General features: G+C 36.5%; 1 protein-coding gene across 5 annotated transcripts in view; it reads left to right on the top strand.

Moving 5' to 3' along the window:
- Positions 1–26,518, top strand: part of LOC113412787 (VPS10 domain-containing receptor SorCS1) — a 432,049-nt gene that overhangs the window by 261,572 nt on the left and 143,959 nt on the right. For all 5 annotated transcript variants that reach the window (XM_087964588.1, XM_087964591.1, XM_087964587.1 and 2 more), the window contains exon 4: positions 21,185–21,343. In XM_087964588.1, coding sequence (XP_087820714.1) covers positions 21,185–21,343 — 159 coding nt within the window. The remainder of the gene's footprint in view (positions 1–21,184; positions 21,344–26,518) is intronic.

Raw genomic sequence — 26,518 nt, forward strand, 5'->3', positions numbered from 1 at the left:
TTTACCAATTCTCCCCCAATAAAGACATATACACACAACACACAAAACATAAAAAAAATCTTTTTGGAAAGTAACTTGGACCCAGGTGTCTCTCTCTTCATGGACTTCAATTATATTCATGCTCATCTTACATATCATTACTTATTTTATTTACCATTCTAAGCCTTCTATATTAACTTCTCCACATATTTCACACTTCTTAATTCTACCTTAATTAATCATCTTAGTTTAAATCATTATATTTGTATCTTTTGTCCATTTTTTATCATCCCTTTGTCTCATCGCTTATGAAAAAAAAGAAAATCAGTTTCTCCTGAAATCATTAATCAGAGTATGATGCCTTTCTATCTCCCCCCTAAGTTAATCAAATTAATCTTTAAAATAATATCTAATACCCAATCAGATTTTGCTTGGTACATTCTATCTAACTAATACATCCAACACAATTAAGTGCATAATTAGACAATAAATCCAAATATTAAAAAGAAATACTATAATAAAAATTTTATAATAACATCAATACCATAATTTTATTAAACTCTTTAATTAAAACAATATTCTAAACCTCTCCTATTATTAAGTTTTAAAGCCAATCATTTTTAAACATTTTAACATTTTAATCTCTTATCAACTCTTAAACCATTGCAATACTACCATCTCATCTTATGTACCTTGCAAAATCTTTTTTTTTTTTTTTTAAATTATACTTTATCCATTATCCATAAAAATTCCTTTTTCCATTTAATTTCAAAACATTGTAGCTTTTCTCCACCTTTTCCCTTTCTTTCTTCTCCCAACAAACCTTTCTACCCCCTTCTTCTAGCCTCTGCCTTACCGGCTTCCCTTCTCTGTCGTATTTCTTTTCCCCTTTGTTTACAATCCTCATATTGGTTTTGCACTTTATTTTTCCCTTTCTTAAATGTTTTTTAGATCTTAAGTCCTTAAGTCCTTTAGTTTTCTTCTTTTCTCTTCTTTTCTTTTCTTTCTCTCTTCCTTTTTCTGGATCAAATTCTGAGATTCATTAAAGATGGCTCCTTCCTTTCTTTCTTGTTCCTCTGCTGTCTTCATCTGTTGTAATTTTTGTTGATAATTAGTAAGCGCCATTTCTAAGAAAAGGAAAGCTTCTTCCACACCATCTTTACCATTTTTTTTTGCTTGTTCATATTCTTTTCTTAGTTCCTCAACAGAAAGAGCCATTATAAATTTTTTCTTTTCTTTTCTCCTTTTTTCTTCTTACAACAACCAGAATATTCAAAAGAAAATAAAAAAGATAAAACAGTCCCAAAGTTATCAATCAGTCCAAACCAAGGCAGAGTTCTCACATTCTCCTTCTGGGGTAATATCAATCAAAGAGAAAGAAAGTCCAAATCTGTTTAAAATCTTATTACAATATATTCTAGTCTTCAAATCCTTAAGGCATCTGCTCCAACAAAATCTTAGCATACAAATATTTTCTTTTTAATCCTCTCTCTTCCCACTCATCGCTTAAACCCAATTTCCACCTAAAAAAATAGGTTTCTTAATATCCAGTTATTTATTCCGTAGGAAAAGAGGGAAAGCTATCCTTTCAGCACTTTCAAGCAGCCGCTTTTTTCCTCTTCTGGCAGGTATTATTCAGAAAGTCATACTTTTCAGGAATTTTATTAAATATGTCTTAGAGTCCTAGGAGCCAAGAAAAACTTTCTCCTCTCAATCACTTTCTCCACTTCCTCCTGCGCATTCTTACCCGGCTGCCAGCTTCTTTGTGGCGGCCATTACGGACCGCCGCTGCACCGTCCTGGGAAAAGGGGGTTCTGCCGGCCAGGAAGGGGGTCTGCAACACCCCAGTCCCTTCTCCGGATCCCCCTACCTTCAGCTGCCCCTGCAGGGCAGCCTAGCTCCGTACCCGTGTGGGTCAGAGCCCCAAAACGGCTAGCGCGGCAGGGATCGCGCAAGCTTCGCAAATCCCTGCCGCTCGCGAAGCCGACAAACCGGAAGCCCAGAGAAAAAACTACGTAGGATTAGGTTAACAACTCTTAATGCCTTTTTGGCTATGTAGTTGCAGTGGGCTCTAGCACTTAGATCATTAGAGGTGTGTATTCCAAGGTCCTTTACAGAGCTTGCGTCATCAACAAGATCTTGACTATTCAGCTTGTATTTTATTTTCTGATTTTTTTGCCAATATGTAAGACAGAGCATTTATTTGTTGAGATTTGAAGTTGCCATTTGTTTGACCATTCAGATACATAGTCAAGATCTTTTTGTAGGGTAGCAGTATTGTCTGTGGTATTGAACAGCTTTACATCATCAGCGAAGAGAACGCAATTGCTCTTAATATGATCACAGAGGTCATTTATGTAGAGTATGAAGAGAGTTGGTCCTAGAACACTGCCTTGGGGGACACCACTATTGACAGGTACAGAATTTGATAGGACGCTCCCAATTTTGACCATTTGTTGTCTGTTTGCCAGGAATGCTTCTATCCAGTTATTCAGTTGTCCAGAGATACCATAGGATTTTATTTTTAGGAGTAGTTTGTCGTGTACCACTGAATCAAAGGTTTTACAGAAGTCTATGTAGATTGCGTCTATTGCTTTGCCCTGGTCGAGTTGTGTCGTCCATATGTTTTTGCAGTGTAAGAGTTGCAGATTACAGGATAGATTTTTTCTGAAACCAAATTGTTTATTGGAGAGTAGGTTGTTTGTCTCTAAGTGGAGGATGATGGATTGGTTAATAATTGATTCCATAACTTTACAGGTGACGCAGCATAAGGAGATTGGTCTGTAATTTTCAACTAGGCTTGGGTCTCCCTTTTTGAAGATGGGGATGACTGTGGCTTGTGACCATAGGTTAGGCAAGGAGCTGGTCCTGAAAGATTTTTCAAAGATTATGCTTAGAGGTTCAGCTATGGCAGTGGATAGCTTTTTTAAGAAGTAGGCACATATTCCATCAGGTCCAATAGATAGAGATGGTTTTAGATTGCGTAGTGCTTTTTCAACATTGTCTTCTGTAAAATCGATATGTATTAGATCATTGTTGTTATCTGTGGTACGGCTAGGAAATTCTGGGCATGATCCATTGCTGTTTACAAATACTGAGCTGAAGAATGTGTTAAAGAGGTTGGCTTTAGTGGTGTTGGGATAGACCTTGAGTCTTTTAGTTTGTTGTTTACAAAATTGTAAAAAGCACGGGTGGAATTGGTGCTTAGAAGGTTTTCCTCTTGTTTAATGTGATAATTGATGCATTCGGTCTTTATCTGGTGGCATAAATTTTTGTATCGGCTTTTGAAATTGGCAACGTGACCAGATTTGTTTTTCCGCCAGAGTGATCTCTTTTTGGATTGAAGTTTCCTTATTGTTATGGGTAATCTGCTTTTTGTTTTGTTTTGGGAGTTGTTGTTGGTACATATAGTTTGATTACTCTTTTGACTTCAAGTAAAAATATGTTGTAATGGTCTTCAACAGTATTGCATCCAGTGAATAGAGATTGCCAATCAAGGGATGAGAGATCGTTGTCTATAAGATCATAGTTGCCTTTTTGAAGTTACAATTGGGGATTACATCATTGTGGTGATTTTTGTGTGGGCGTATGTTGAGACAAAAGTCAATCATATTGTGGTCACTGCTGGAAAAGGGTTCTTTAGTTTGTATTCCGTAAATTAAATTCAAACTATTGCAGAAGATGAGATCGAGGCAGTTGTTTAGTCTAGTGTTGTTGGTTACTAGTTGTTCCAGTCCCAGATTTGTAATAGCATTGTAGAAGGTTGTGTGTATGATTTCAGTTGTACATTCATTTAGGGTCCAGTCAATATGAGGTAGATTGAAATCACCAAGAAAGATAAAAGGGTATGGGCAGGATGCAGCCCATGTTAGTAATGTATTTAGCTTGTTTACATGTTCGATGTCATAATCAGGTGCTCTGTAACATAGTAAGAATCGAATTGTGATATTTAAGGATAGTTCACAGATGATGGTCTCAGGAAGAGCAAGCTCCTGGGTAACTTGGATATTTTTTAGATGTAAGGACTTTTTATAGAAGATAGCAACACCACCTCCTCTACGAATTTCACGATCTGATCGGTAAACATGATAGTCCCTTACTGTGGTAATGGAGTCAGGGAGAGATGCATTGAGCCATGTTTCACAGACAAATATATTGTCGAATTTAGCCATATTTAGTAGGAGGAAAAATTCAGGTATTTTATTCACGAGGCTTCTTGCATTGAGTAGTTTGCATTTAAGGCCAGTAGTAGTTGGAATTGAGGTAGTTAGGGCGTGCATGCCTAGTCTTGGGTGATGGTGGATCGGTTGAGGTAGGGTTGTGGTTGAGGGTTAAAGCTGAGTTGCGGGTTGTGTGGCTTACTTTTGATACAGTCAGCATGGTAGTCAATGTACAGGTCCTTCTCTCCATTGTCTAGACGTTTTTGAGTTCAGTGCGGAGTACACGGGAGCGGGCACGTTGCTGTATGGTTAGGTCAGGCGACAACGGAGGTTCTTATGGTTGGTGTTGGTTTTGGCGAGTGAATTTATAGTGTAAATGAATTTACGTTTGCTTGATTCATTTTTGCAAATGACCCTGCACAAGCGTGGGGCCACAGAGCCGTCTCTGTTTTTGAGCTCTCGGCCAATGCGGGAAATGTCAAGTATTTCATCAGCGGAGATGGTTGATGCTTGATAATCACTGATGATGTTTCGGACAGTTGTGATGTCATCATTGTCATTGATGACCTCTAGACCAAATAAGATGGCGTTTGGACGTTTCCGTTCACGCTCAACGGCTTCTCTGATGAGGATTGGGATATCAATATTTGTCTGGGTTGTGTTTATTTGTGGATTGGGTTTTGGATTGGGTTGTGGTTGTTGGGTAGAGATGTGGTTTGTAGCTATTAGATGTTCAGGTTTTTGCGTTGTGTCTTTTTTTTCAAGGTTGGATATTCTTTCTTTTACGGCGTCCAGGGATGCTACTATGGTGTTAAGGGATGTTTCAATGGTTTCGATGGTATCAACTCTTTCAGACAGATCCAGTTTGGGTCTGCATGATTTGCAGAGATATGGAAACTCATTGGATGATTCTAGGTATTGAATCATTTGCTCAGGTAATCCCAAGCAGTCATGATGAGCGTATTTTTTACACAGAGAACATTTGATGGAGTTTTCATTATCCTTTAGATTTTTGTAGCATTTAAGGCATGTGCAGGAGTCTTGTGGTTCATTGGTGGGGATTATCTTCTCTTTAGGTTGTGGTTTGGCGTTGGATTTTCTTTTTTGCATGGTAGGTTTGTTAAGATAGTACGTTGATTGAATTAATTAAAGGAACAATTTTGGGTAATCTATATAGCCAATATCACATCAAACAATCAATTGCAGTAATCTCTCTAGTCAGATAATATTCCTGAGCAACAATCAGTCTAATCAATTAATTACTCTAATCACTAATCAATTAATTACACTAATCATTAATCACACTGTTCATTTAAATTCACTAAATCATTGATTTTACTATTCAATTAAATTACATGAATCTTGATCTTTTAAACTAGTCAGTAATCACACTATTTGCACTAAACACTCTAATCACACTAATCAATTAAAACAATAAATCAATTAAACCATTAATAAAATATTTTATAGAAATTGATTATCTAATCGTTGATATAGGTGATGAGGTAGAAAAGTTGTAAGTTTTGAGGTAATGAATTAATCAGTGTTTGATTAAAGTAATGAGGTAGTATTAAGAGTCTGCAAGGAAAGGGTTAATTGTTTTACTAGCAGCTGTAGTTGACTGAATGAGAGGAATTTATTGCTCTTTGTAATAGCAGATTGCTATTACTCTGTAAACAAAAGGTTGTAACACGATGTTCAAAGGGTTTTTATCCGAGTGAAGGAAAGGGCTTCACTTCTAAGAACAGAGGAAACCAACTATTCTTCTCTCCTTTTTGCAAGCAGACTTTGATTCAGCAGAGACAAACTGAACAATTCACAGGGAGGCAACAGGAAACTTTTTGTTTTTGTTTTCCCTTGATGAATGAGATTTCTGGGCCCCTCCTAGTTAACTAAATACAGTTTCAAAGTTTGTTGCTTTTAAGAGAAAGAGGCACGTCTTGCACTGGCAATTCAAACAGTTTATATTTTTACTGTGTAGACTCAGATTTGTATTGAGCATTCACTCCTGGCTTCAATATACTTCTGCTTCTATCACTCCTGGCTTCAATATACTTCTGCTTCTATCACAGGAAATAAAATTGCTTCCAATCTTCACAGGAGTTCAGTTATAACAATATTTCCCTACTTATTGGGAGTCCAAAGTTACTGTCCTTTTAAAAGATGGAGTCCGGATTAGCAATTTGGTGAAGAGAGAAGAGGGAAGTGGGGGCGGCAGGGGGGAAGCAGTCTGCTTCACACCCTGGCTGCAAACTTCTGAAGACAGACTCACAGCTCCCAGTGCTCACCGCCCTGCAAGGATGGGATGAATCTCACCGCCTCACCGCACTGCAAGGATGATCATAGAGCCTTCGGTACTGGCGATCCCCACCGCCTTACCTTCTGCACGTCCCCAGAGGCTTCCTCTTTTCCCTGCCTTTTTTTTTTCCGGGGCGTCGGACGGCGGAGTGAATCGAAGCTTTGTTGCCTGGCACCCTCCGGCCCTCTGCACGTTCTCAGAGGCGCTCTCTCTGTCTCTTTCGGGCACTGTCCGGCTCTCTGCACGTTCTCAGAGGCTCTGTGCCTTGTCTGCCCCTAGTTTGGGGGCGTCGCTCAGCGGAGTGGGCAGAAGGGAGCCCCGACTTTGGCGTCCGGGATCCTCTGGCTCTCTGCACGTTCTCAGAGGCTTTCTCCATGCCTGCCTCTTCTTGAGGGGAGGTGGGAGGCGTTGGACGGCGGGGGAGGGCGGGGGGGAGCGGCTCTTCTCCCCACGCTGTCAGAGGAGCGTGTCCAGGGGAATCTCCCCCAGGGGTGTATATACTTGCAATATTTTTATTTAGTATACAGTATTAAAAATCATCCAGTATTGCAAGTATAGAAAATAGTTGACTATAAAAATGATTTTTTAAAAAATAGGGCTTTTAAAACTTTTTTTCCTATGAATAGAATGGAATGGAATGGAATGGAATAGAATAGAATAGAATAGAATAGAATAGAATAGAATAGAATAGAATAGAATAGAATAGAATAGAATAGAATAGAATAGAATTCTTTATTGACCAAGTGTGATTGGACACACAAGGAATTTGTCTTGGTGCAAATGCTCTCAGTATACATAAAAGAAAAGATACATTTGTCAAGAGTCAAGAATCATTATGTACAACACTTAATACTAGTCATAGGGTACAATTAGCAATCAAATAATACTAGGAAACAATCCGTATAGATTGTAAGGATTCAAGGAACAAAGTTACAGTCATACAGTCACAAGTGGGAGGGGATGGGTGATAAGGAGTGATGAGAAGATTAATAGTAATAGTAGTGCAGACTACAAATGAGATATTTATATTACATGCATCTCTACGCCTTTGAGCTATATTAAGAACTATTTCAGAAGAAGTGTCAATTTTTTATGGTAAGAAATCTCAAGTGCACATTTTTTTAAAGACACTAGTGGAAGACCTCTTTTTTCTTCTTTTCAGATAAATTATGCATATGATAATCTGACAAAAATTTAAAGTTCCCAAGGTTTCTTCACTGAAGTTTTATTACTAGGTAGATGTAGATTGTGTTTTTTTTTTTTTTCACAACCTTCTGGGTAATCCCCTTATACATTAGGTTTTCTGCTATGTCCATTGTGAACAATTTGTTAAAAATCCTTATCTGGAGCAAACATTGTGCTAGAATATCAAAACTCACAGCAATAAAGTAATTAATCCATATCTTGTAATGATATTCACTATAATAATACCCTTCTTGTGTCAAATTATTTCTTTCTGTCTAGGAATGGATAAAACTCCATAACAAAACTCTCTGACCTGGTACTCCTATGCACCATACACAACTTTCACAGCATCTCTTATACAACCTCATGCATCTTTCTTAACCAGAGCTGGCCCAATGTGGCTTCCATGACCTGGGGAGCACCTGTTGTGCATTCCCATGTATGTTGTTTGAACACCATGCCTCCCCTGACCTGCACAACATTTCTTGCATACTTCCAAGCATTCCAAGCCATTCTTCTAAACTTGCATCACCCCTCTTGCACAGCCTACCTGACCTTCATGCACTGCTTGCACACTTCTGTAACCCTCTCCTTGATTGTGTTAATATGAGATAAATTCTCTATACAATTATCTCCTTGTGAATCATTAAAATTGATGCAGACTTTTGTGCATATTTTTCAGTGTATCAACTACTAGCTTGCCTTGATTTCTGGCAGGAGTGGGATGCAAATATTTTTACTACTGGTTCTGTGGGTGTGGCTCGGTGGGAGTGGCTAGGTGGGCATGGCCATGTGACTGGGTGGATATGGCTTCTTCTTTTTTTTGCAGCACCCTCGCCCGCAGTCCATTTTTTTTGCCTCCTGGGCCTCAGGAAAGCCTCATGGGAGGCCATTTTTGCTCCCAGGAGGCTTCCCTGAGGCCCAGGAGGCAAAAAACAGAGTGCAGGAGGGCCTGTGCACCCCTTTTTGCCACCTGTGCCTCAGGGAGGCCTCCTGGGTGAAGCAGTAAGACAGCGAGGCACAGCTGATCCCAGCACAGCTGATCGTCGGAAAAGCTGATCATCAGGAGGAAAAAGAAAAAAGAAATACCAGTTCAGCCAAACTGGTAGCTGTTTTTTTACTACTGGTTTGGATGAACGATAGCATTTTTTACTACCAGTTCGGCCGAACTGGGCCGAACCGGTAGAATATCACCACTGATTTCTGGTATATGCTCTTTTATTCATAGAGCGTTGCCTTACATAGTGTCAGGATTCTGGTCTAGCTTGTATCCTTTGGACATAGCATGGCTTGACAAACTGAGGCCTTTAGTCACAGGTTATGTATGTTGCAGTAAAAATTCATTCAATTGCTTACCCCATAACTCTATGTTGGCAGGCCTGTGCTTAAAGATGTCAAGGATTGAATTTGAGAATTTGTTTATGTAAGCACTATATTTACTCATTATTCTAACCAATATCTTAGTTTATTTTGGCTCAGAGTACTGAGTTAACTTATCTGTTGGGTTTGGTAAATATAATTATGACTTAGGATAAGTGAAGCCAGCCAAATGGTCTATTCAATAAGCAGCCATTATTGTCATGAGTTGTTTTATTGTTTAAATCCAGCTGTGACTCATTATTGCAAGTTGGATCTGGTTAAACTAGTTACTCTTAGTTAGAATTAAGTAGCTATGACTATTATTCCATAACACTCATAATCACAATCAGTATTAATTGCACACATATATTTATCTTTATGATCAACTAAGTTACATCAATTTGTATTTTTGGTAGGTATAGGAAGTCTGCTTTACTATCATGGGAGATCTGTAGTAAGAGATTGATCCTCTAGGATTTTGTCTAATCCCCTTTAATGTCTTCTTAGATTTCATTTCGTAAGAAATGAAAGCCTTTTGTTAGTTACAATTGGATCTTGAATCTTGGATATTTTAGTTTTAGACAAAATGGCTAAAATTCAAAATGGAACAAATTGGCTCTGTTTATATGTCATGCATAAGTTGACCAAAGGGGATTTAGCATGTTATATATAGTAAACAGTAAAACCCTGTTTGGGGAATAGAGAATGTTATTTAGGCCTTTCTGGTGCTACACTATTTTTTTCCAGTTAGCCAGGACATCAGGAGTTTGTCAATGTATATTTCTTTTAGTTTTTAATAAATGATTTCATAGTACTCTGGTGTTATATTTTATTTATATATATTACTCTGGTTCTTCAACAGAAATAATATTTAACAAGTAATAATCACTTAATATTAACATAAAGTTTGTGTCAATATGTTAACATTAATTTAATATTAATTACACAATCATTATATCAAATATTTCTCCATTTACTGTCTTTAACACCAATAACCTTGCAATATATGTGGCAAATATTTGTAGCTCAGGTGTAGGATAAAGATAAAGGTTCATTCTCTGAGCTTGTGGGATGGTTTCTGAACATTTCATTACCAGGCTAGGTAACACCATCAACAGATTTTGGGGGTTGTCAGTGTTCTTCTGTTTATAAGAGCTTAGTATGGTCAGTAGCTCTTGTGATGGTGAGGTCATGTCAGATGAGGTTCCATCAGGTCTGGGTCCTGTGATGGGTCTTGTGATGGGTCAGGTGTAAGTCACTAGTGAGTCTTGTGATGGATCTGGTGATGAGGAAGTTACATCAAGTGAGGGTCATTGCTAGGTGAAGGGGCTTGTGTGGGTTGGTTAAGGGTCAGTGCTGTTTCTGGTTGGATGTGTGGTTGATTTGTGTAGCAATAACCTTCCCTAATCATGTGAACCCACCATCAGTTTTTTTATACAAACTCATAACATATTATGATGAAAATCTAAGTTTCATCATAGCATCAAAATGGATTTTCTCACGATTCAAACAGCCATTTGCTTTAAAAATAAATGTAGGTTATATGTGTGGAAAAGTTTTCATTATTCAACAGCTCTATGATAATATAGGTTGCTTCTTCCTATGTGGAAGTACATGAACATTTTGCCTTCGTCATGAAAAGCTTTCAGATATGCCATATCTCTCTCATTATAATTCAAGGCTATTCTTCAGTCCATGATCTTTCCCCATTTACCTACAGATGCTCTTTATTATACTCACTCTTTCCAGTTCAGTTTATTTATCTTGTGCTATTTATTAATTGGATGTTTGCTGTGTTCTGTTTCACTTTGTTTCTTTTTAATAAATTGTGTTGCAATTTTGTAATCTGACTACTAATTTGAAGCAATTTATGAAACTAGCAATTCAGTGGAAGTCACCTCTTTCATACATATACACAAACCATATTTATCTGAAAGTTTTCTTTGAAACTATCTCAACTGTCTTTGGTAATTATCACTATATTTCATTAGTTGTGCAGTTTGTTTTTATTGAACAGCATAGTTACAATTCTATGAGTAAACAGTCTGCCAAAACAAGAGCAGATTGTTTGCTTTACTTCAATATTGTCAGTCTTCTTAAAAACAATTATTTAAAATAGAAAGATAGGATTGTGGCATGGTCCTATGTTTCTAAATATCTTGCATCTTCAACTTTTATTACTGTTAAGAAAATATGAAAACCATGTACTATTTTTGTTAAATTGGTCATTCTCAGACCATGTATTCAGCCAGCAGAGTTCATTTAACAGAATATAGTGATATTGAAAACAGTAATTAAAGCCATTACTTTCATAGAACATTTGCCATGGACAACCACTTGCACCCACATTCAGAGGTAGAATTAACGTATTATCTGTTGCTTGAACTCTCTTATAGAAAGGAGTTCATTTAAATACCATTCTACATAGATGTTAATTTTCCAGCTTGGACAGTCAAGAGATTAAAATTCTAAATTTCCCTATTTAATAAAGGTCTGTATTTTTTATGTTTAAGAGAAAGAAACCCATCATAATCTACTAGTGCTGATTTTCTCATAAATCCAGGGGAAATATAAGTCTACTTACTCTTTATTTATCAAGAATAGAAAGAAATAGTACCCAGATATGGGATTACTCAATTTTTCTTTCAGACTGTTTCATAGCTCTTCATTATTGTATTTCATGACTTTAAAGTAGGTCCAAGCAGGAAACAATCTTCGAACTAGATTATAATTTTGGCTTCCAAATAGAAAATCATTTATTCCAGTAGCCTACCTAAACCTGCAATAATATCCAGTTTTGTTTTAGTTTGCTTTAAAAATGTTGAATCCAATGTATATGAGAAATCCATTGCTTTTTAAATTTACCAATAGTTAGCATTTTAAGAAAAAAAGGTAATCATAAAACAGTTGGTACTGAAAATGTGCCTATTCTCAAAATAGAGGTTGTAAAGATTTTCTACCCCTAATTTCTCAAAGAGGGAAATAAATAGAGGGGAACAAATAGAAAACAGGGATAGTCAATATGTGGAGAAGAATATGTGGGGATTCAATTCTTTATGAAGGAAAATAGAATATTTTTTATAGAATATTTTTTATTGGCCATGTGATTTGACACACAAGGAATTTGTCTCTGGTGCATAAGCTCAAAGTAATAAATCATAAATTATAAGATACAATCATAAATCCTAAGATACAATCAACAAAGTGATAGTCATAAGATATCAATAGAAGTAGGTGAATAGAAGAAAGATGAGAAGGATAATAGTAGTACAACCTTTACTACATGGTTAGATATCTTTAGAGGCATAATACATGCTTGTTTTGGCATGCAATGTCCTATAGCAGCATCCTGAGGGGAGCTGAAAAATGGATATGAAACACACCCATTCCTGTCCACCACTTCCAGTGGTTTCTCCAAGAGCATGCTATGGGGTTCCCCCCCGCCCTTATTTATTCTACCAATTGGAGAAAAATATTGATATGGGGGAGGAAAGCTGTCTTCTATGGTGGACTGAAGCAGGGAAATAAAAAGTTTGCTAAAACGTCAGAATGGTCTTACAGGTTTAGTGCTTCCATTACCTTCCATTCCAGTCATAGAAGTAGACTTTTAGAACAGACAGAATACCCTTTGTATATTATGACTGTAAGATATCATTCTGAATCCAATTTAGAGATTTGAAAACAACCTCATTTGACTTGGTCTGAGTTGCTTCCTATTTGTATTGAGAGCCAAATCTGAGATGATGTTTGGAGATCCAGACTTGAATCTTTCAGAGTTGAATAGGAGATTCACAAGAGAGATAGAATATTCATGGTGAGGTGGGCATTTAATAAGTAAACATGCAAGTAAGCAAGCAAGCAAGCAAATAAAATATGAATTCAATAGCAATAGCACTTAGACATATATACTGCCCCATAGCACTTTTCAGCTCTCTCTCAGCACTTTACAATGTCAGCATATTGCCCCCAACAACATTGTCCTCATTTTAACGACCTTGGAAGGATGGAAGGCTGAGTCAAACTTGATCCAGTCAGGATCAATGATATTTGGAAGTACACCATATGTTTTCTATTGAAGAAAGCCTGGATATATACATACTGTATATATTTTAGAGAAATAAATTCAGGAAGTTTGTATTAGCTTTCATACATGCATGCAGAAAAACACAAACATTTGTTGTAGATGACATTTACAGAAACAGAACTGCCAAAATGTGAAGCAATTTTTCTGCCACTTACTCTGTCAATGCTCTAAAAAGAACCTTTTTTATATAGAACTAAGACAGTCCATAAAGCTGGACTTTAACTATTACACAAGACTTACAGTAAATCATATTTATCTGTTATCCCTTCATTTTTCTCCCCTTGCTCAAATTAAAGAAGACTTTTTACAGAAATGTTACCTTTTTGCGGCTTTTGAAACACTAAATTACTCGCAGATGTAAGAAAATGTTTAGATTTAGTTATGATAATTTTAAGGAACTGCTCCTTATTTTTCTCTGAAACCCACAGAAGTGCTTCCAAACGTCTATTCCACTATAAATTTGGCATTCAGCCAAGTCCAATAAACACTACCACTAGGTAAATAAATGTACATAAAAGTGTATGCTGACAAACTTGTATGTTCAGATGAATGTCTCTTTGCTTCTATTATTTTTTTCTGACAGTTGAATATAAAATGACTGTATTAGGTATTTGAGGGTGCGTTTTTTGTTTGTTTAATTTCAATGTGTGCAATACTTAATGTATAAATAAAACAGAAATTACACATAGTAATAGTAAAATACAATTAAAAGAAAATTAAAATTATAAATTAAATCAAAAGAAACCCTGCTGACAATTAAGAAATGGGGGAGAATTAGTTTTTGTCATCTTCTTAATTACTGGTAGAGAAGAAGCTAAAACATCTCCTTGGAGATAGGAAACTTTTGTAGATATTCCTAAACTACAATTCCCTTCTAGCAGCTACATTTATATGACCAAGGATGTCAAGGATTCTAGCAGATCCTAGTTCAGGACTATCTGGAAGAGCCCAGATATTGCTGAATTATAACTTGCTGCTCCAGTGTTACTTGTTTTGTCCTTACATGAATGTAGCATTACTAGAATTGTAGTCAAAAATAAAACAGATCTGACTGAACTCTGATTCAACATTATAGCAATAACAATAGCACTTAGACTTATATACCACTTTATAGTGCTTTATAGCCCATTCTAAGTGGTTAACGGAATCAGCCTATTGCCCCCAACAATCCTCATTTTACCCACCTCAGAAGGATGGAACGGTCGTCATTTTACCCACCTCAGAAGGATGGAAGGCTGAATTAACCTTGACCCTGGTGGGATTATGTATACTAAACATTCAGAAAGAATGCGTAGCACTACAAGATCCTACAGGCAAGTTCTTCCTTTCTCTCCTTTCATACTTTGTGGTCATTTGGTTCTAGTTACTAGCCATGGGTAGAAGTCTTCAGTCCCCTCTGTACATAGCAAACTTTGCAGCAGGTGGTCTAGGTACATTGCTAACTTCATTGCAAAATGAATGTAAAATGCCCAGGCTTGGCTTAGGTATGCATGGTCAGTGCCAAGGTTATTAACAAGACACTTGCCTAGGGTGATGCAGAGTTCATTATCTGTAGAACATTGTGAGAATGGGTGAACTGATGGCAAAGCAGCTGCTGCGTAGGATTTAACCCAGGGGGGGATAGGGATTTATACAGACAGGGAGATCCATAGCTGCAGGAATTTCTACTCCATTTATTTTTATTAAGCCTCATAAACACTGAATCGTATATCCACCTCCACTGGGAGACTTGTTCATAGACTTATATGGCTCATTATATGATGTTCTTTTACACTATTCATCTTAAATGCCCTTGTTCTTAATAAGTTCCATTCCTCGTCCAAATTATGGACTTATAATCTATCCCGTGTTTTGTCATCTTACTATAGCCATGCTTTAAATCTATTTAGGGATTATTAGACAATAGGCAATTAAATATTACTTTAAAGGGACTTCAAATCCCAGAGGATATCACAAAGTGGGTGGAAACTAGAACTTATTTCTTAGTTGTTTCAGAGGAGAATTGGAGTTATTCTGTTTTGATATTGGTGCTCTCCTTATTTAAGGGTTAAAATGACATTTTCTTATGTTTCCTGTTCCAAATACAATTGATTTTTGAGAGCTGCAATTAGAGGAGCCTCAGACACTTCTAGTCTCAGAATGCAAACTTATCAAACACAAGATAGATTCTTTAAGTCATCCATGTTCTTACTGCACTAGTGAGGGTGATATTGGATTCAGAATAAGGATGGCTTAACTACTGCTGTTCATGAAGCTATAAATATGTCTATATGTTTATGAATAAATGTACCACTTGCAGATGTGTATTAATATAGCTTGTTCAGTTGGCAAATCATTTCCAATGCAGTGTGTATACAAGCAACTTTCATTCACATTGCCATTGTTTGTTGACCAAACAGCTTCTATTCTGATGCCATCCTAGAAACAAGGAACTGTTTGTGAGGACAAAATTTAAAGCTTGTTTTCTGATTTGCCTCCAATTTAATAAACCAATTCTCCCTTGAATGGGCTGAGAAAGCAAGGTGGAGCTAAGGCAAGGCTGTGTTTTTTTAAAAGTGACATTAATAATGGAAGAAATATGCAGGCTACTTTTTTCTAGTCAGGAAGTGTGGAAGAAATCAAAGGCTGTTATGTGTAATGCCATAGTTTCTCATAGCTTGCATATGCTGCCTTCTGAGTGACAGTATTCCATTAAACATAAACAATCATAATTTCAGAGTGTGATATGTCTTACAAAAAAACAATACTCTTGAATTAAGTCAGCTGATTTTCTGTCATTGTTTTACAAGTGTCACATTGAGCAATGGCATGAGACTAACCATAAATGACTGACATCATAATAAGATTATGTTTAAATTTCTTAGTAGGTATTAGTAGTAGGTGTTCTGGCTATTATTTTCAGGTTAATAGGTACTGGATTATTACAATGGCAGAAATCTATAGAGGACATAACCCTCCCCTCAATCATATTTTTTCATCAATTGTATATCTGCATAACAAATCTAGTTAATTATGGTTACACTTATGTAGCTATAAACTATCCTTCGGAAATATTTGTACCAATTGCTGTGTCAGTGTGTATACCAAAATTGCTGCATTGGCACTGATGCAGTCAATATGATTCTCTATAAATTATAGACAGATAGTTAATAATTTGTAATATTATAATAAAATATTTTCCATGCCTTTGTTTCTGCTCATTTATCTGGTCTTCGTGCACATGGAATTTCAGTTTATGATAGAAAGTTGGTTACTCAGGTAGCCAAGACCACTCGTGATTTAGTTCCATAGACTTCATTATAGGACTATTAAAATGCATTGTGTGCCATGCACTGCACATATGTCCTATTTGGATGTAAGAAAAAACTTGCAACCCTGCAGTATAATCTCTATATTATAAATTTTCGTTTGCAACAAATACCATAATGCCTATGGATAAGCTAGGCTATGAATGTGCTCGTGGCATCCTAACCAAAATATGTCAAACTGACTGAGTTGACATAAATGTCTTTCCTGTTACTAAGTAATGTGACATTCATTCAGCTGCAACTAAGGCTAGTAACCTGATTGACAGCTTCTCTATCAGTGGTGGTATTCAGCCGGTTCGCACCAGATCAGGCAAACTGGTAGCAAGGATTTGGCATGGGTCGCCGAACCGGTAGTAAGTTCTGACTGGCCATGTCCTTGACCTGGTCACTGCTGGCTTGCTTGCCCCACCTGCCCGATGCTTACTTACCCCACCTGCCTGACGCTTGCCCCTTAAGGTATTTCTTTTTTTTCCCCTTCTGACAAACAGCTATTCATATGATCAGCTGTGTCGGGATTCCCCTTGCTGAGGTCCAGGAAGGCAAAAAATTGAGGGAGGGGATCAGTCCCCCCCTCCATTTTTTTCTTCCTGAGCCCCAGAGAACCTTCTGGGAACAAAAACGCCCCTTCCCAGAGGTTCCAGGAAGGTCCCAAAACAGAGCTACGGGGTGCTGCACACACCCTCCAGGTTCCATTTTTTTTTCTTCTGGAGCCCCAGAGGAGCCTTCTGGGAGCAAAAAGGCCCCCGCAAAGGCTCCTCTGAGGCCCAGAAGGCCCCCAAAATGGGTGGGGGGATGGCTGCAAAAAAGCAAAAAAAAAAAAAGCCACGCCCACCCAGTCACATGGCCATGCCCACCTAACCACACACACCAAGCCACACCCACAGAACCGGTAGTAAAAAAATTTGAATCCCACCACTGTTCTCTATATTATTAAACTGCATTATGTGAAAACATAAAGAAAGAAGTTTGAGGAACAGCATACAGTATGTTAACTTCTTTCCTTTCCCCCCTCCTTCTCCTCTTTTTCCTCTTCCCATTCCTTCTCTTTCTCCTTCTCCTTCTTAACTGCTGGTGACTGCCTACATAAATCCCTGCAATTTTCTTGAAAATATTTCAGATGGTTTGCTGTTGCCTCCTTCATAGGGCTCAGAGAGAGAGGGACAAGCCCAAGATCTGTGCTAAGACTGACTAGTCACTAGAACTCATGGTCTCCTTGTTTCTGGCTCTCTATCAATATTTATACACTATCAATATCTGATGGTACATGGAAGCTTGTGCTTGGAATATAATAAGAATGAATAATCAGGAGAGTGAATTCCTTAATGAAATGAATAAATGAAATAGGTATGCTGTATGTATGGTGGAATGTAATCTGGATTCCCAGAATGGAACCTGCAGCAAAACCAAACCAAAATGCTTTCCCAACTAAAGCAACTATTTGCATTACTACAGTTATACTCTGAGAGCACTAAGGAGGAAGAAGGTTAAAACAGACCCTCCCAGTGACTCTCAGAATATATCTGTAGTTATGCAAATAGTTGCTTTAGTTGGGCAAAATTGTTGGTTTTGTTTTGCTGTCTATAGTAGAGGAACAATAAAAGAAACTACTCAGAAGTAACTCCTCATTTCTTTCTTGGTTCTGACAGAATGGTTGTAAAACTAAGCAAGAGAGCAAGGGTGTAATAGATCCAAATGAAAGTGATCCAGTGTCATTGAATGACATTGATAGATGCATACATGCAGCCAGATGAAGGTGCAGTTTTAATTAAAAAGGAAAAAGTGAAAAAGTTCTGTATATCAGAAATATATTGGCATAATTTAATTTGTTATAGATTTGTGCGAAAGCAGGGATCCATAGGTTGATAATAATTACATGTTATGATCAAATGAATCATGAAAATAGAAAGAACAAAAAATGAGGTGGGGACATTCTGAATAAGTATGGTCCAGAGCAACAACAGAATTGGAAAAAAAAAACTTCCCACAAACCTTTTTGTATCATAATAAAATGTTGTATATTCCTAGCGCTGTTTTGCAGCCCTTGTTGCTGGAGATTAACCCACATCCAGTCTAGTCTAAATATGACTATATATAGATCAAATTAATAACTTTTAGTTATCCATTTATTTTGCATTTTATTCACCGTTATTTTTATTGTCCACATTTATCTCCCTTCCTTTACAACAGGGCTTATAATCTGCCTATTTCATGTATTTGTGAAGTTACTAGGAATCAGTGAAAATGATGCCATAATAATATTAATCATAAAAATGCCACGAGTTTCTGATATACTATATAACTGTAATAACGTGCCTGAATCCAACTCAGAAAGACTTCTAAGTTTTGTTTCTCAAATTTGTGCTTATTTAGAATAATCATTCTGAAATCTATGTTGCATTTCATTGGAACTTATCTAAGTATGGGTACATCTGAATTCACATCACAACTGCTGAAGAGACTTTCAGTTCCAACTACTTAGAATATTATGTATTACTATGCATATACATTATTTCTATCCAATAGAACATCAAATCCAGAATATTTATTCCATTTAATAACTATGTCTGTAGTGCATGCACATCCATATATGTATATGCCCAGTGCAGAGAGAATAAAATAAATTAATATGCTAATTGCAATATTAAATGAAATTAAGGGGTACCTATTACATATTCATTTTAATGCTATTTTGAATAATGAAGCTAACCATCTGTCAATCCATGGGGTTGGGTGGGAAGGGATGGAATCTTGGCACTGTTGATATGGCATTCAACATGATGTTATGCTGAAATATATCTATTTAGTGTAATGCCAATAACTATGTGCCTTTTATGAAGCTGACTGTGGATTGTAGTCAGATTTTTTTAGGGTTGTTTTTTTTTTCAAAATAGTCCCCCCCTTTTTTTTTAAAGAAAACCCTTCAATATATTCAACTTTCTTATAGGCATACAATTTCTTGTAGTAATTGCCTATGATCAAAAACTAAAATACTATTATTTGAGTGTAGAACAGAAGAGCCTGGAAGTGGCAGTCACTTGGTTTTGGTGCCATAACAGTTTTTACCATAAAAAATACAATTTGTTATTCATTTTGATTAGGAGTTGTTTCCTTATCATTGAGAAATTTCTTTTCTGTTCTTTGGATAATATTCTATGTCTTCCATGTGTATTGCTACTATAGTAAAGAATCCAATTTTAGCATTTATTTATCCAGATTCTGGGATCTTGTATAAAGTGATGTGTTGAAATAACAGAGAAAAAAAATAAAACAAGCATAGAGGAAAAACCAAGGGACTGGCATCTACTGGACAGAAAAGTCAAAATCCAGAGACTACTATGTCTAACTTTGTTTATGTAGCAGTGATGGTTAACCTTTTTGGTGCCGAGTGCCCAAAGCACGCATGCATACCAATGCATGTGCGCGTCCCCCAATCCCCAAAATGCATTGTGAGCACCCCCATGCACGTGCCCTGCCCCTGAAGATGCGCACATGTTCCCGGCACATGTGCCCCCCTGATTTTGGCTTCCAGATTGGTGCAGGACGCTTTTCAGGCCCAAAACGGGGCATGGGGACTTGCAATCTCTGCAGTTTCTCTCCCTAGCATGTCCTAGATTTCCCCTGCATTCCTGCCTCTGGTGCCTTCTCTGATCTCTGCAGTTTCTTCCCCCAGTGCACCCTAGCTTTCTTCTGCATACCTGCCATGGAGAGGCACCTGTGGAGGGTGGAAATTGCGGAGATTGGGGAAGGCACAGGCAGCAGAAATACAGGAAAAAGCTAGGGTGCACTTTGGGAAGAAAGATAGAGCATGCTGGGGCGGGGGGAAACTTCAGAGATTGGGGAAGGCCCCATCCCCACGCATGCACAGCAGAGACCCGAAGACCAATGGGAGGCATGCGTGCATGCACAGCGGAGCTGGGGCAATGGTTGGTGTACCCAAAGAGAGGCTCTTTGTGCCACCTGTGGCACGCATGCCATAGGTTCACCATCACACTTATATAGCCTCCTTTAGTATGAAAGCTCAAGAGATGAGGGATAGTCATAATAAATTGCTACAAAATGATAAGAAGATGTGATGTCTGCTTTCTACAGTGGAAGTAGAAGGTTTTATATGAATTTCTGTATTTCAAGAGTTCTGGGTACAGTACTTATTATGTGGGATATCTATGAAAGACTCTGATTTATTTCTTTAAGGAAAAACTTCAAATCTTTATAGCTTTCCAGAGGTTATTGTGAGAAAGAAAAGGTTCCTATGGAAAGAATGATATCACAGGGGACCAATATATGGGGAGTAGTAGAATGTGATACAATTTAAATTACATCTTTAAATTAAAGCAAAAGGAATCACTGAAAATATATGTAGAGCTTGCCTTGATATCATACTGGAAACTCATGTGCTGATCCAAAATTTTCAGAATCGGCTAGAAAAGGCTTTGTACTTTTTGGTACTTGAAGATACCTTCAGGCTTTTATCCCTTTTGTGAATTTTGGAGAATGTGCTATGATTTGAATGACATTCTCTAATCTTTTCCTTCTTTTGTCTTGTGTTTAATGTGATAATGATCAAAGGAAATGCCAGATGAAGAAAGTTATCTTGATATGGCTTGCAATAGGATTGAGTTTGACACCCCCACTCTATCCCTTTCCATTTAGAAGACCATCTTTGCTTTGTCTACATTTGGGTAGCTATGTACAGCTATATGGATCCCACTTAAATAATATTTCACAACAGTGATTTTCTACACATTTCAGAATGTTTGTTACACCTTTTTCTTGTTTCAAATTCCAGTTCCCCTTTGTTTTATCTGTACAGATTATGTTGCTTACGGATCCTGAGATTGAGAGCAGCCTGCTGATCAGTTCTGATGAAGGAGCCACCTATCAAAAATACCGGTTGAACTTCTACATCCATAGCATGCTCTTTCATCCCAAGCAGGAGGACTGGATTTTGGCGTACAGTCAGGATCAGAAGGTTAATATTACTTTTATGCTCTACTAGGGCTAAATCTATTACTGGACAGAATAAAGTGTCAGTTAACAGCTTGCATATCAGGAAAGACAGGAGATTCAAAGGATATACCTGACATTTACTTCCTCTAACTGCTCCATAAAATAACCAAGTGCTCAACATATATTGAAGAATACATTAGATTTGTAAGTCTAAAAAGTAGAAGAATCAAAACTTATTTAATTTCTTTAACTTCTACATCTAATTAAATCAATGCAGTTAGTATCCATTCACGTATTTAATTATTTTGTTCTTGTGTCACATTCGAATTGGAATAGGCATAAAGCTCTGGAAATCAAGGCAACTCATCATTCCAGAGAGTCTTACCTGGTCAATTCCTCATTAACTGAAGAAGCCCTAGAGTAAACATGGAAGTTGGTTTATGCTTTGCTCAATATGTCTTTGCAGGATAGGTAGTACATAATTTTTCTAGAATGTATATCATGTTAAATGTCTATCTTTTAACGTAGAAGTAGGCAACCTGGAGACCTGGAATGGCAAGCAATACTTCTGTATTGCTTCCAACTCCCTTTTTTGGGGGAAGAGGGTTACATGTCTCCTAAACCATGATTTGAGAGCAGAGTTTCTTATGATTTTGGGGAAGGGAAAGATACCCAATTATAATTTCAAGCACTTTGTAGAAACTATGATGATTTATGAAACAAAAACTTCAAAATTCTTCCCAGAAAAATGACAAGAGCGAGAAAATCCTGATTTCAGCCATTTTGCATCATCACTTTACCTTTTGGTTCCAGAAATTGTTAAATGCCATCTGTAGGTTGCCATTGGTTGTCCATCCCTGCCCTGAATTACTTTGTAAGTGAGACACCTACACTATGTTGAATGTGGAGGGTAGATAAAATAGATGAATGGAAGAATGTCAAATGACTGGCAATTAGGCCAATGAAAAGGCTAGTAGGCAGGCGAATTAAAATGATAAGAAAGCAGTAGTGGAAATTAGCAGCACTGATATTTGTTTTACCTCAGGTAAAACAAATTTATCCCAGCCTGTCTTTAGTCTTCGAGTATTTCCTTTAGCCACAGATTGATTAAGGAAGAGTTTTGCACCAGGCTTCTTTTCCTGACAACATGGAAAATAATTCACATACTTGTGTAGGTAATGTAGGCATTTAGTTCTCTATGTCTTCAGATCATTTAATAAAATAATGTAAGCTGATTTATCATAATATTTGACTCAAATATTTGAAGAATGTAGAACTGGCAAAGGTCATCAGTATCATCCAAAATATTTGAATATTCAGAGGTAGAAATCCTGCTGGTTAACTGAATTAGTTTACTCTAGAACAGGGGTATCAAACTCACGTCATCACAGCAATGTCACATGATGTATCTGGACATTTTCCCCCTTTGCTAAATTGGGCATGGGTGTGGCTAGTGCGTGACACATCTGGCTGGTTGGCTGGGAGTTTGACAACCCTGCTCTAGAAGGTTTAAATCAAGTCAATTCTATTAGAATTTTGAAACACCACCCTAAAAAAAAGCTTTCTGTCATATAGCAGGGCAAAATATCTGAGCATGAACAAATTGGCTTTACTGTAAGAAAAATAGGCACTTTTCAAATTGGCTGTCCCCAAGTATCAAATTTATTTCTATCCCTTTCTTTCCAAACAAGGTTTATGAGCAATTTTGCGAGGACAAAAATGAAAGAAATACTCAGTTTCTTCTCATAAGTTTTCAGCAAATAGCTCATTTTATAAATATGGCAGAGTTCAAAGGTGAAAAGAAAGATTAAATGAAGGGGAGGAGACAAAATTGCCAAAGGAAAAATAAAAATGTCAAAGTAAACATAATAATTTTGAATTTATTTTACTAACAACAAAAGAAACATATATTTCTATATATGACAGTTATAAAAATCACTCTTGTATTTTACAAGATAGTGAAATGAAAAGATCCATATGGCATTTGAGGGCATTCTGTAAGACCTTGAAAACCTTTCCAGGTTGTGTTGAGATGCTCCTATTTGTGATGTTTTATATCTTTAGATGGTAATTGTCTGGATTACCATCTTGTAATTATCTTGTAATTATCTTATAATTATTTTGCAGTTATTTTGCAATTTGTTCAGGTTTCAATTATTGTATGTCATTGTTTTTACTCTGTAAGTGGTCCAGTCTGTTGGATTGAACAGCATCAAAACTAAAAACATGGAAACAAAAATCTACCATTAATGTCACTGAGAAACACCATTGGGAATTTATTCCTTAGTTTTCATAAAGCCATATTCCATAGATATCCAATGAAAGTGTTTTTCAATTATTCTGTCAAATAGACTTCCATGTGGTAGTCTGTCCAAGTTCTGTGGATAATAACCATAGAATTGACCCCTTGCTACTTCCATTTATGCTTGCATGGGAGAAAATCAGTTCCTCTATTTCGTAACCTGTTATGGCAGTGGCGGTGATAAGTACATATGTACTTAATCTATAAAAATGATTAGACAAATTCCAGAAAAAACATTATTAGATCTCAGCTGATAATGAACTGCCAGGTTCAAAGTTAATATCTGACTATCACTGAGAAATAAGCAAGAGATGGCTATGAACCTGCCAAAATACCATCTGAAGTCACTCAGTTTGCTTGTTCTCTTTCACCTAACTTTAAGGGGAAAATATTGAACTGTACCTAAAGTTCATTATAGGTAGATAAAGGGGAAGAAGTATAGAATAAAAATAAACAGTATAGTCAAATGGTCACCATTTGCTGACCAATTGAAGACAATCCGGTATATTTTTCAAAGGATTTTTATATGAAGAAATATGTCAGGATGGAGAAATGAAATATATTATTTTTAAAAGCACAAATGATGTCACATATAAACTTTTGGGCTCTCTTTCAATTGTTGTAATTGTTAAAGAAAACAGCACACTACTGATTGCTTTGTGATGAAATTTCTTTGTAACTTATTATATCCAAGTTTGATCATTTGAAGGTATAATTATCACATGATCAAGTGGCCATTTCAGAAAGAACTAGAGGAGGAGTGTCAAACTCACATTGTCACAGCAGTGTCACGTGAAGAATTGGGAGTTTCCCCCCCTTCACTAAACTGGACATGGGCGTGGCCAGCGCATGACATATTTGGCTTGCAGGCCAGGAATTTGACAGCCCTGAACTAGAGTATGACTAGCCTGCAAAGAATTTGTTTTATACATGAAATATATATTTGGACTTTTTTAATGGCCATCTTCTACATTTTAGAAAGGAAGGAACATAAGATAGAAAGTAAGCTTTACATTTGTTTTGATCCTGAAGAAAGAACACCTCACTCTGGATTTTATCTCACTGATATATGTCCTGCTCTTGATCTACTCTGATTGAATGAAGGGAAGGGATGTAACAGAATATAAATGCTATTCATCAGCAAAAAAGTTAGGTAGAAACTGAAAATTGGGAAGATGTTTTTCTCAATCTGAAAGATCAAACTTTCAGGTTATTTGTGCTCCCTAATCTTCAACTGTACCTCAAAGATATAACTACAATCATGTTTTTGCACAATTATCACTTTAAAGAAAATATTTCTCAGTAATCAAACGTCTGATCTAGATTTTTGTTGTTCTTTTATTTCTGATGCTAGGCTTTTGTAACTTTTTCTGGTTTTCATTTTTCTTTCCCCTTTTTTCTTCTTTTTTCCTTTTTATCATTTTTTTTAGGGTTACTGTCATGTTTATTTGGTTCTGACTATATATTTATAGTTACTGTCTATAGTATATATAGTTTGTGGTATGCACTTATGTCATTTCAAATAAAATGAAGGTTAGTAGTTTTCTTTGTCGTTGTTCTCATTACAGCGTATTTTTAAAGTACTATTGTATTTTAAAAAATCTTTCACATTTAAAAAAATCTTGCCTAAAAGAAGTTACCAAAAGCCTAGCATCAGAAATATAAAATTATAGTTTAGTATACTATATTTATTTTTTTTCAAAATTGTAAGGTATTAGAGCATCATCACACAATCTGAGAAAGTTATTTCAGTGTCTTTTTGAAATATTGGCCTTGCTCTAAGCTGGGGAAGGAGATGATGATGATCACCTGAATACCTTCATGGTTGAATTATTCACCTGATGGAACTAAAGAACTACCACAAAACAGTTTGCTCATGGATATGCATGAAAACTCAGAAAATTACCCTGAGGTTTGGCCAGGTGAATGCTCCCAAGATACCTTGAATATTAAGCAACAATCTCTTATGGGAACTTTTGTAATCATTGCCTGCTTGCTTAAAACTTAAAAATCAAAGGTAATTTGTTTTAAACCAGTGATTTATTTTTTAAAGATATGCCCTTTCTACTGCTACATCTTTAAATTGATTACACACACATACACACACACATCTTTGTACATCTTTCAAAACACTTCTATCAATTATTTTTAACCTTTATTTGTTTAATAAAACAGGACAATAATGAAATTACTCACACACATACTCATATGTACACATGCACTTAAATGAAGGCTTATTACCTGAAATCAACCATCCTGATCCAATTCAGGTTGGTGGATAGGTATATTTTTAGCTTCATTTGACTGAGACTAAGAAACAGTAACTCACCTAAAATCATTTAGCCATCTTCTCTGTCCAAAGAAGGACTGTGTCTGCATGTCTATCTGTGCTCAGTAGTATAATTGTGTACTCTTTCACTTTGAAATTCCTTTTTCCTAATCTTATTTTTTACATTTTTCAAAGAGTATCCAAGTAGTTTCCCTCTAAATTTAAGATGAGTGTCTACTTCAAAACCAGAGGGTGTTCTCATATCATAAGAAATATACCAATGAAATATTCCATCTTTCTAAATCAATGTAGACTGTTACATTGGTACACAAAATCTCAACATAATAATTGCATACTTCCATGTGACATTTTTCACCTGTTCCTTTCCAAATTGTTCTCTCCTTCTGCTCCTTTTCACAATCTTTAAATTGGTGACAACCAATGAATAATTCTCCTGCATGGATCTTTGGAAATAAATGCAAGATCTCATAAAAATCTCATTCATTTCACTGTCACAGCTCAAAGTAATATAATAGTAGAAATGTCATCAACCTCTGATTGATGACTTTCGTAGCTCAAACTATTTCATGCCCATACTTTGTACACCTCTAGAATAACAAACATGA

Source organism: Notechis scutatus, chromosome 4 (genome assembly GCF_049901735.1).
Source record: "Notechis scutatus isolate UNSWTSFEM ecotype Mainland chromosome 4, rNotScu1.2, whole genome shotgun sequence".
NCBI classification, from domain to species: domain Eukaryota; kingdom Metazoa; phylum Chordata; class Lepidosauria; order Squamata; family Elapidae; genus Notechis; species Notechis scutatus.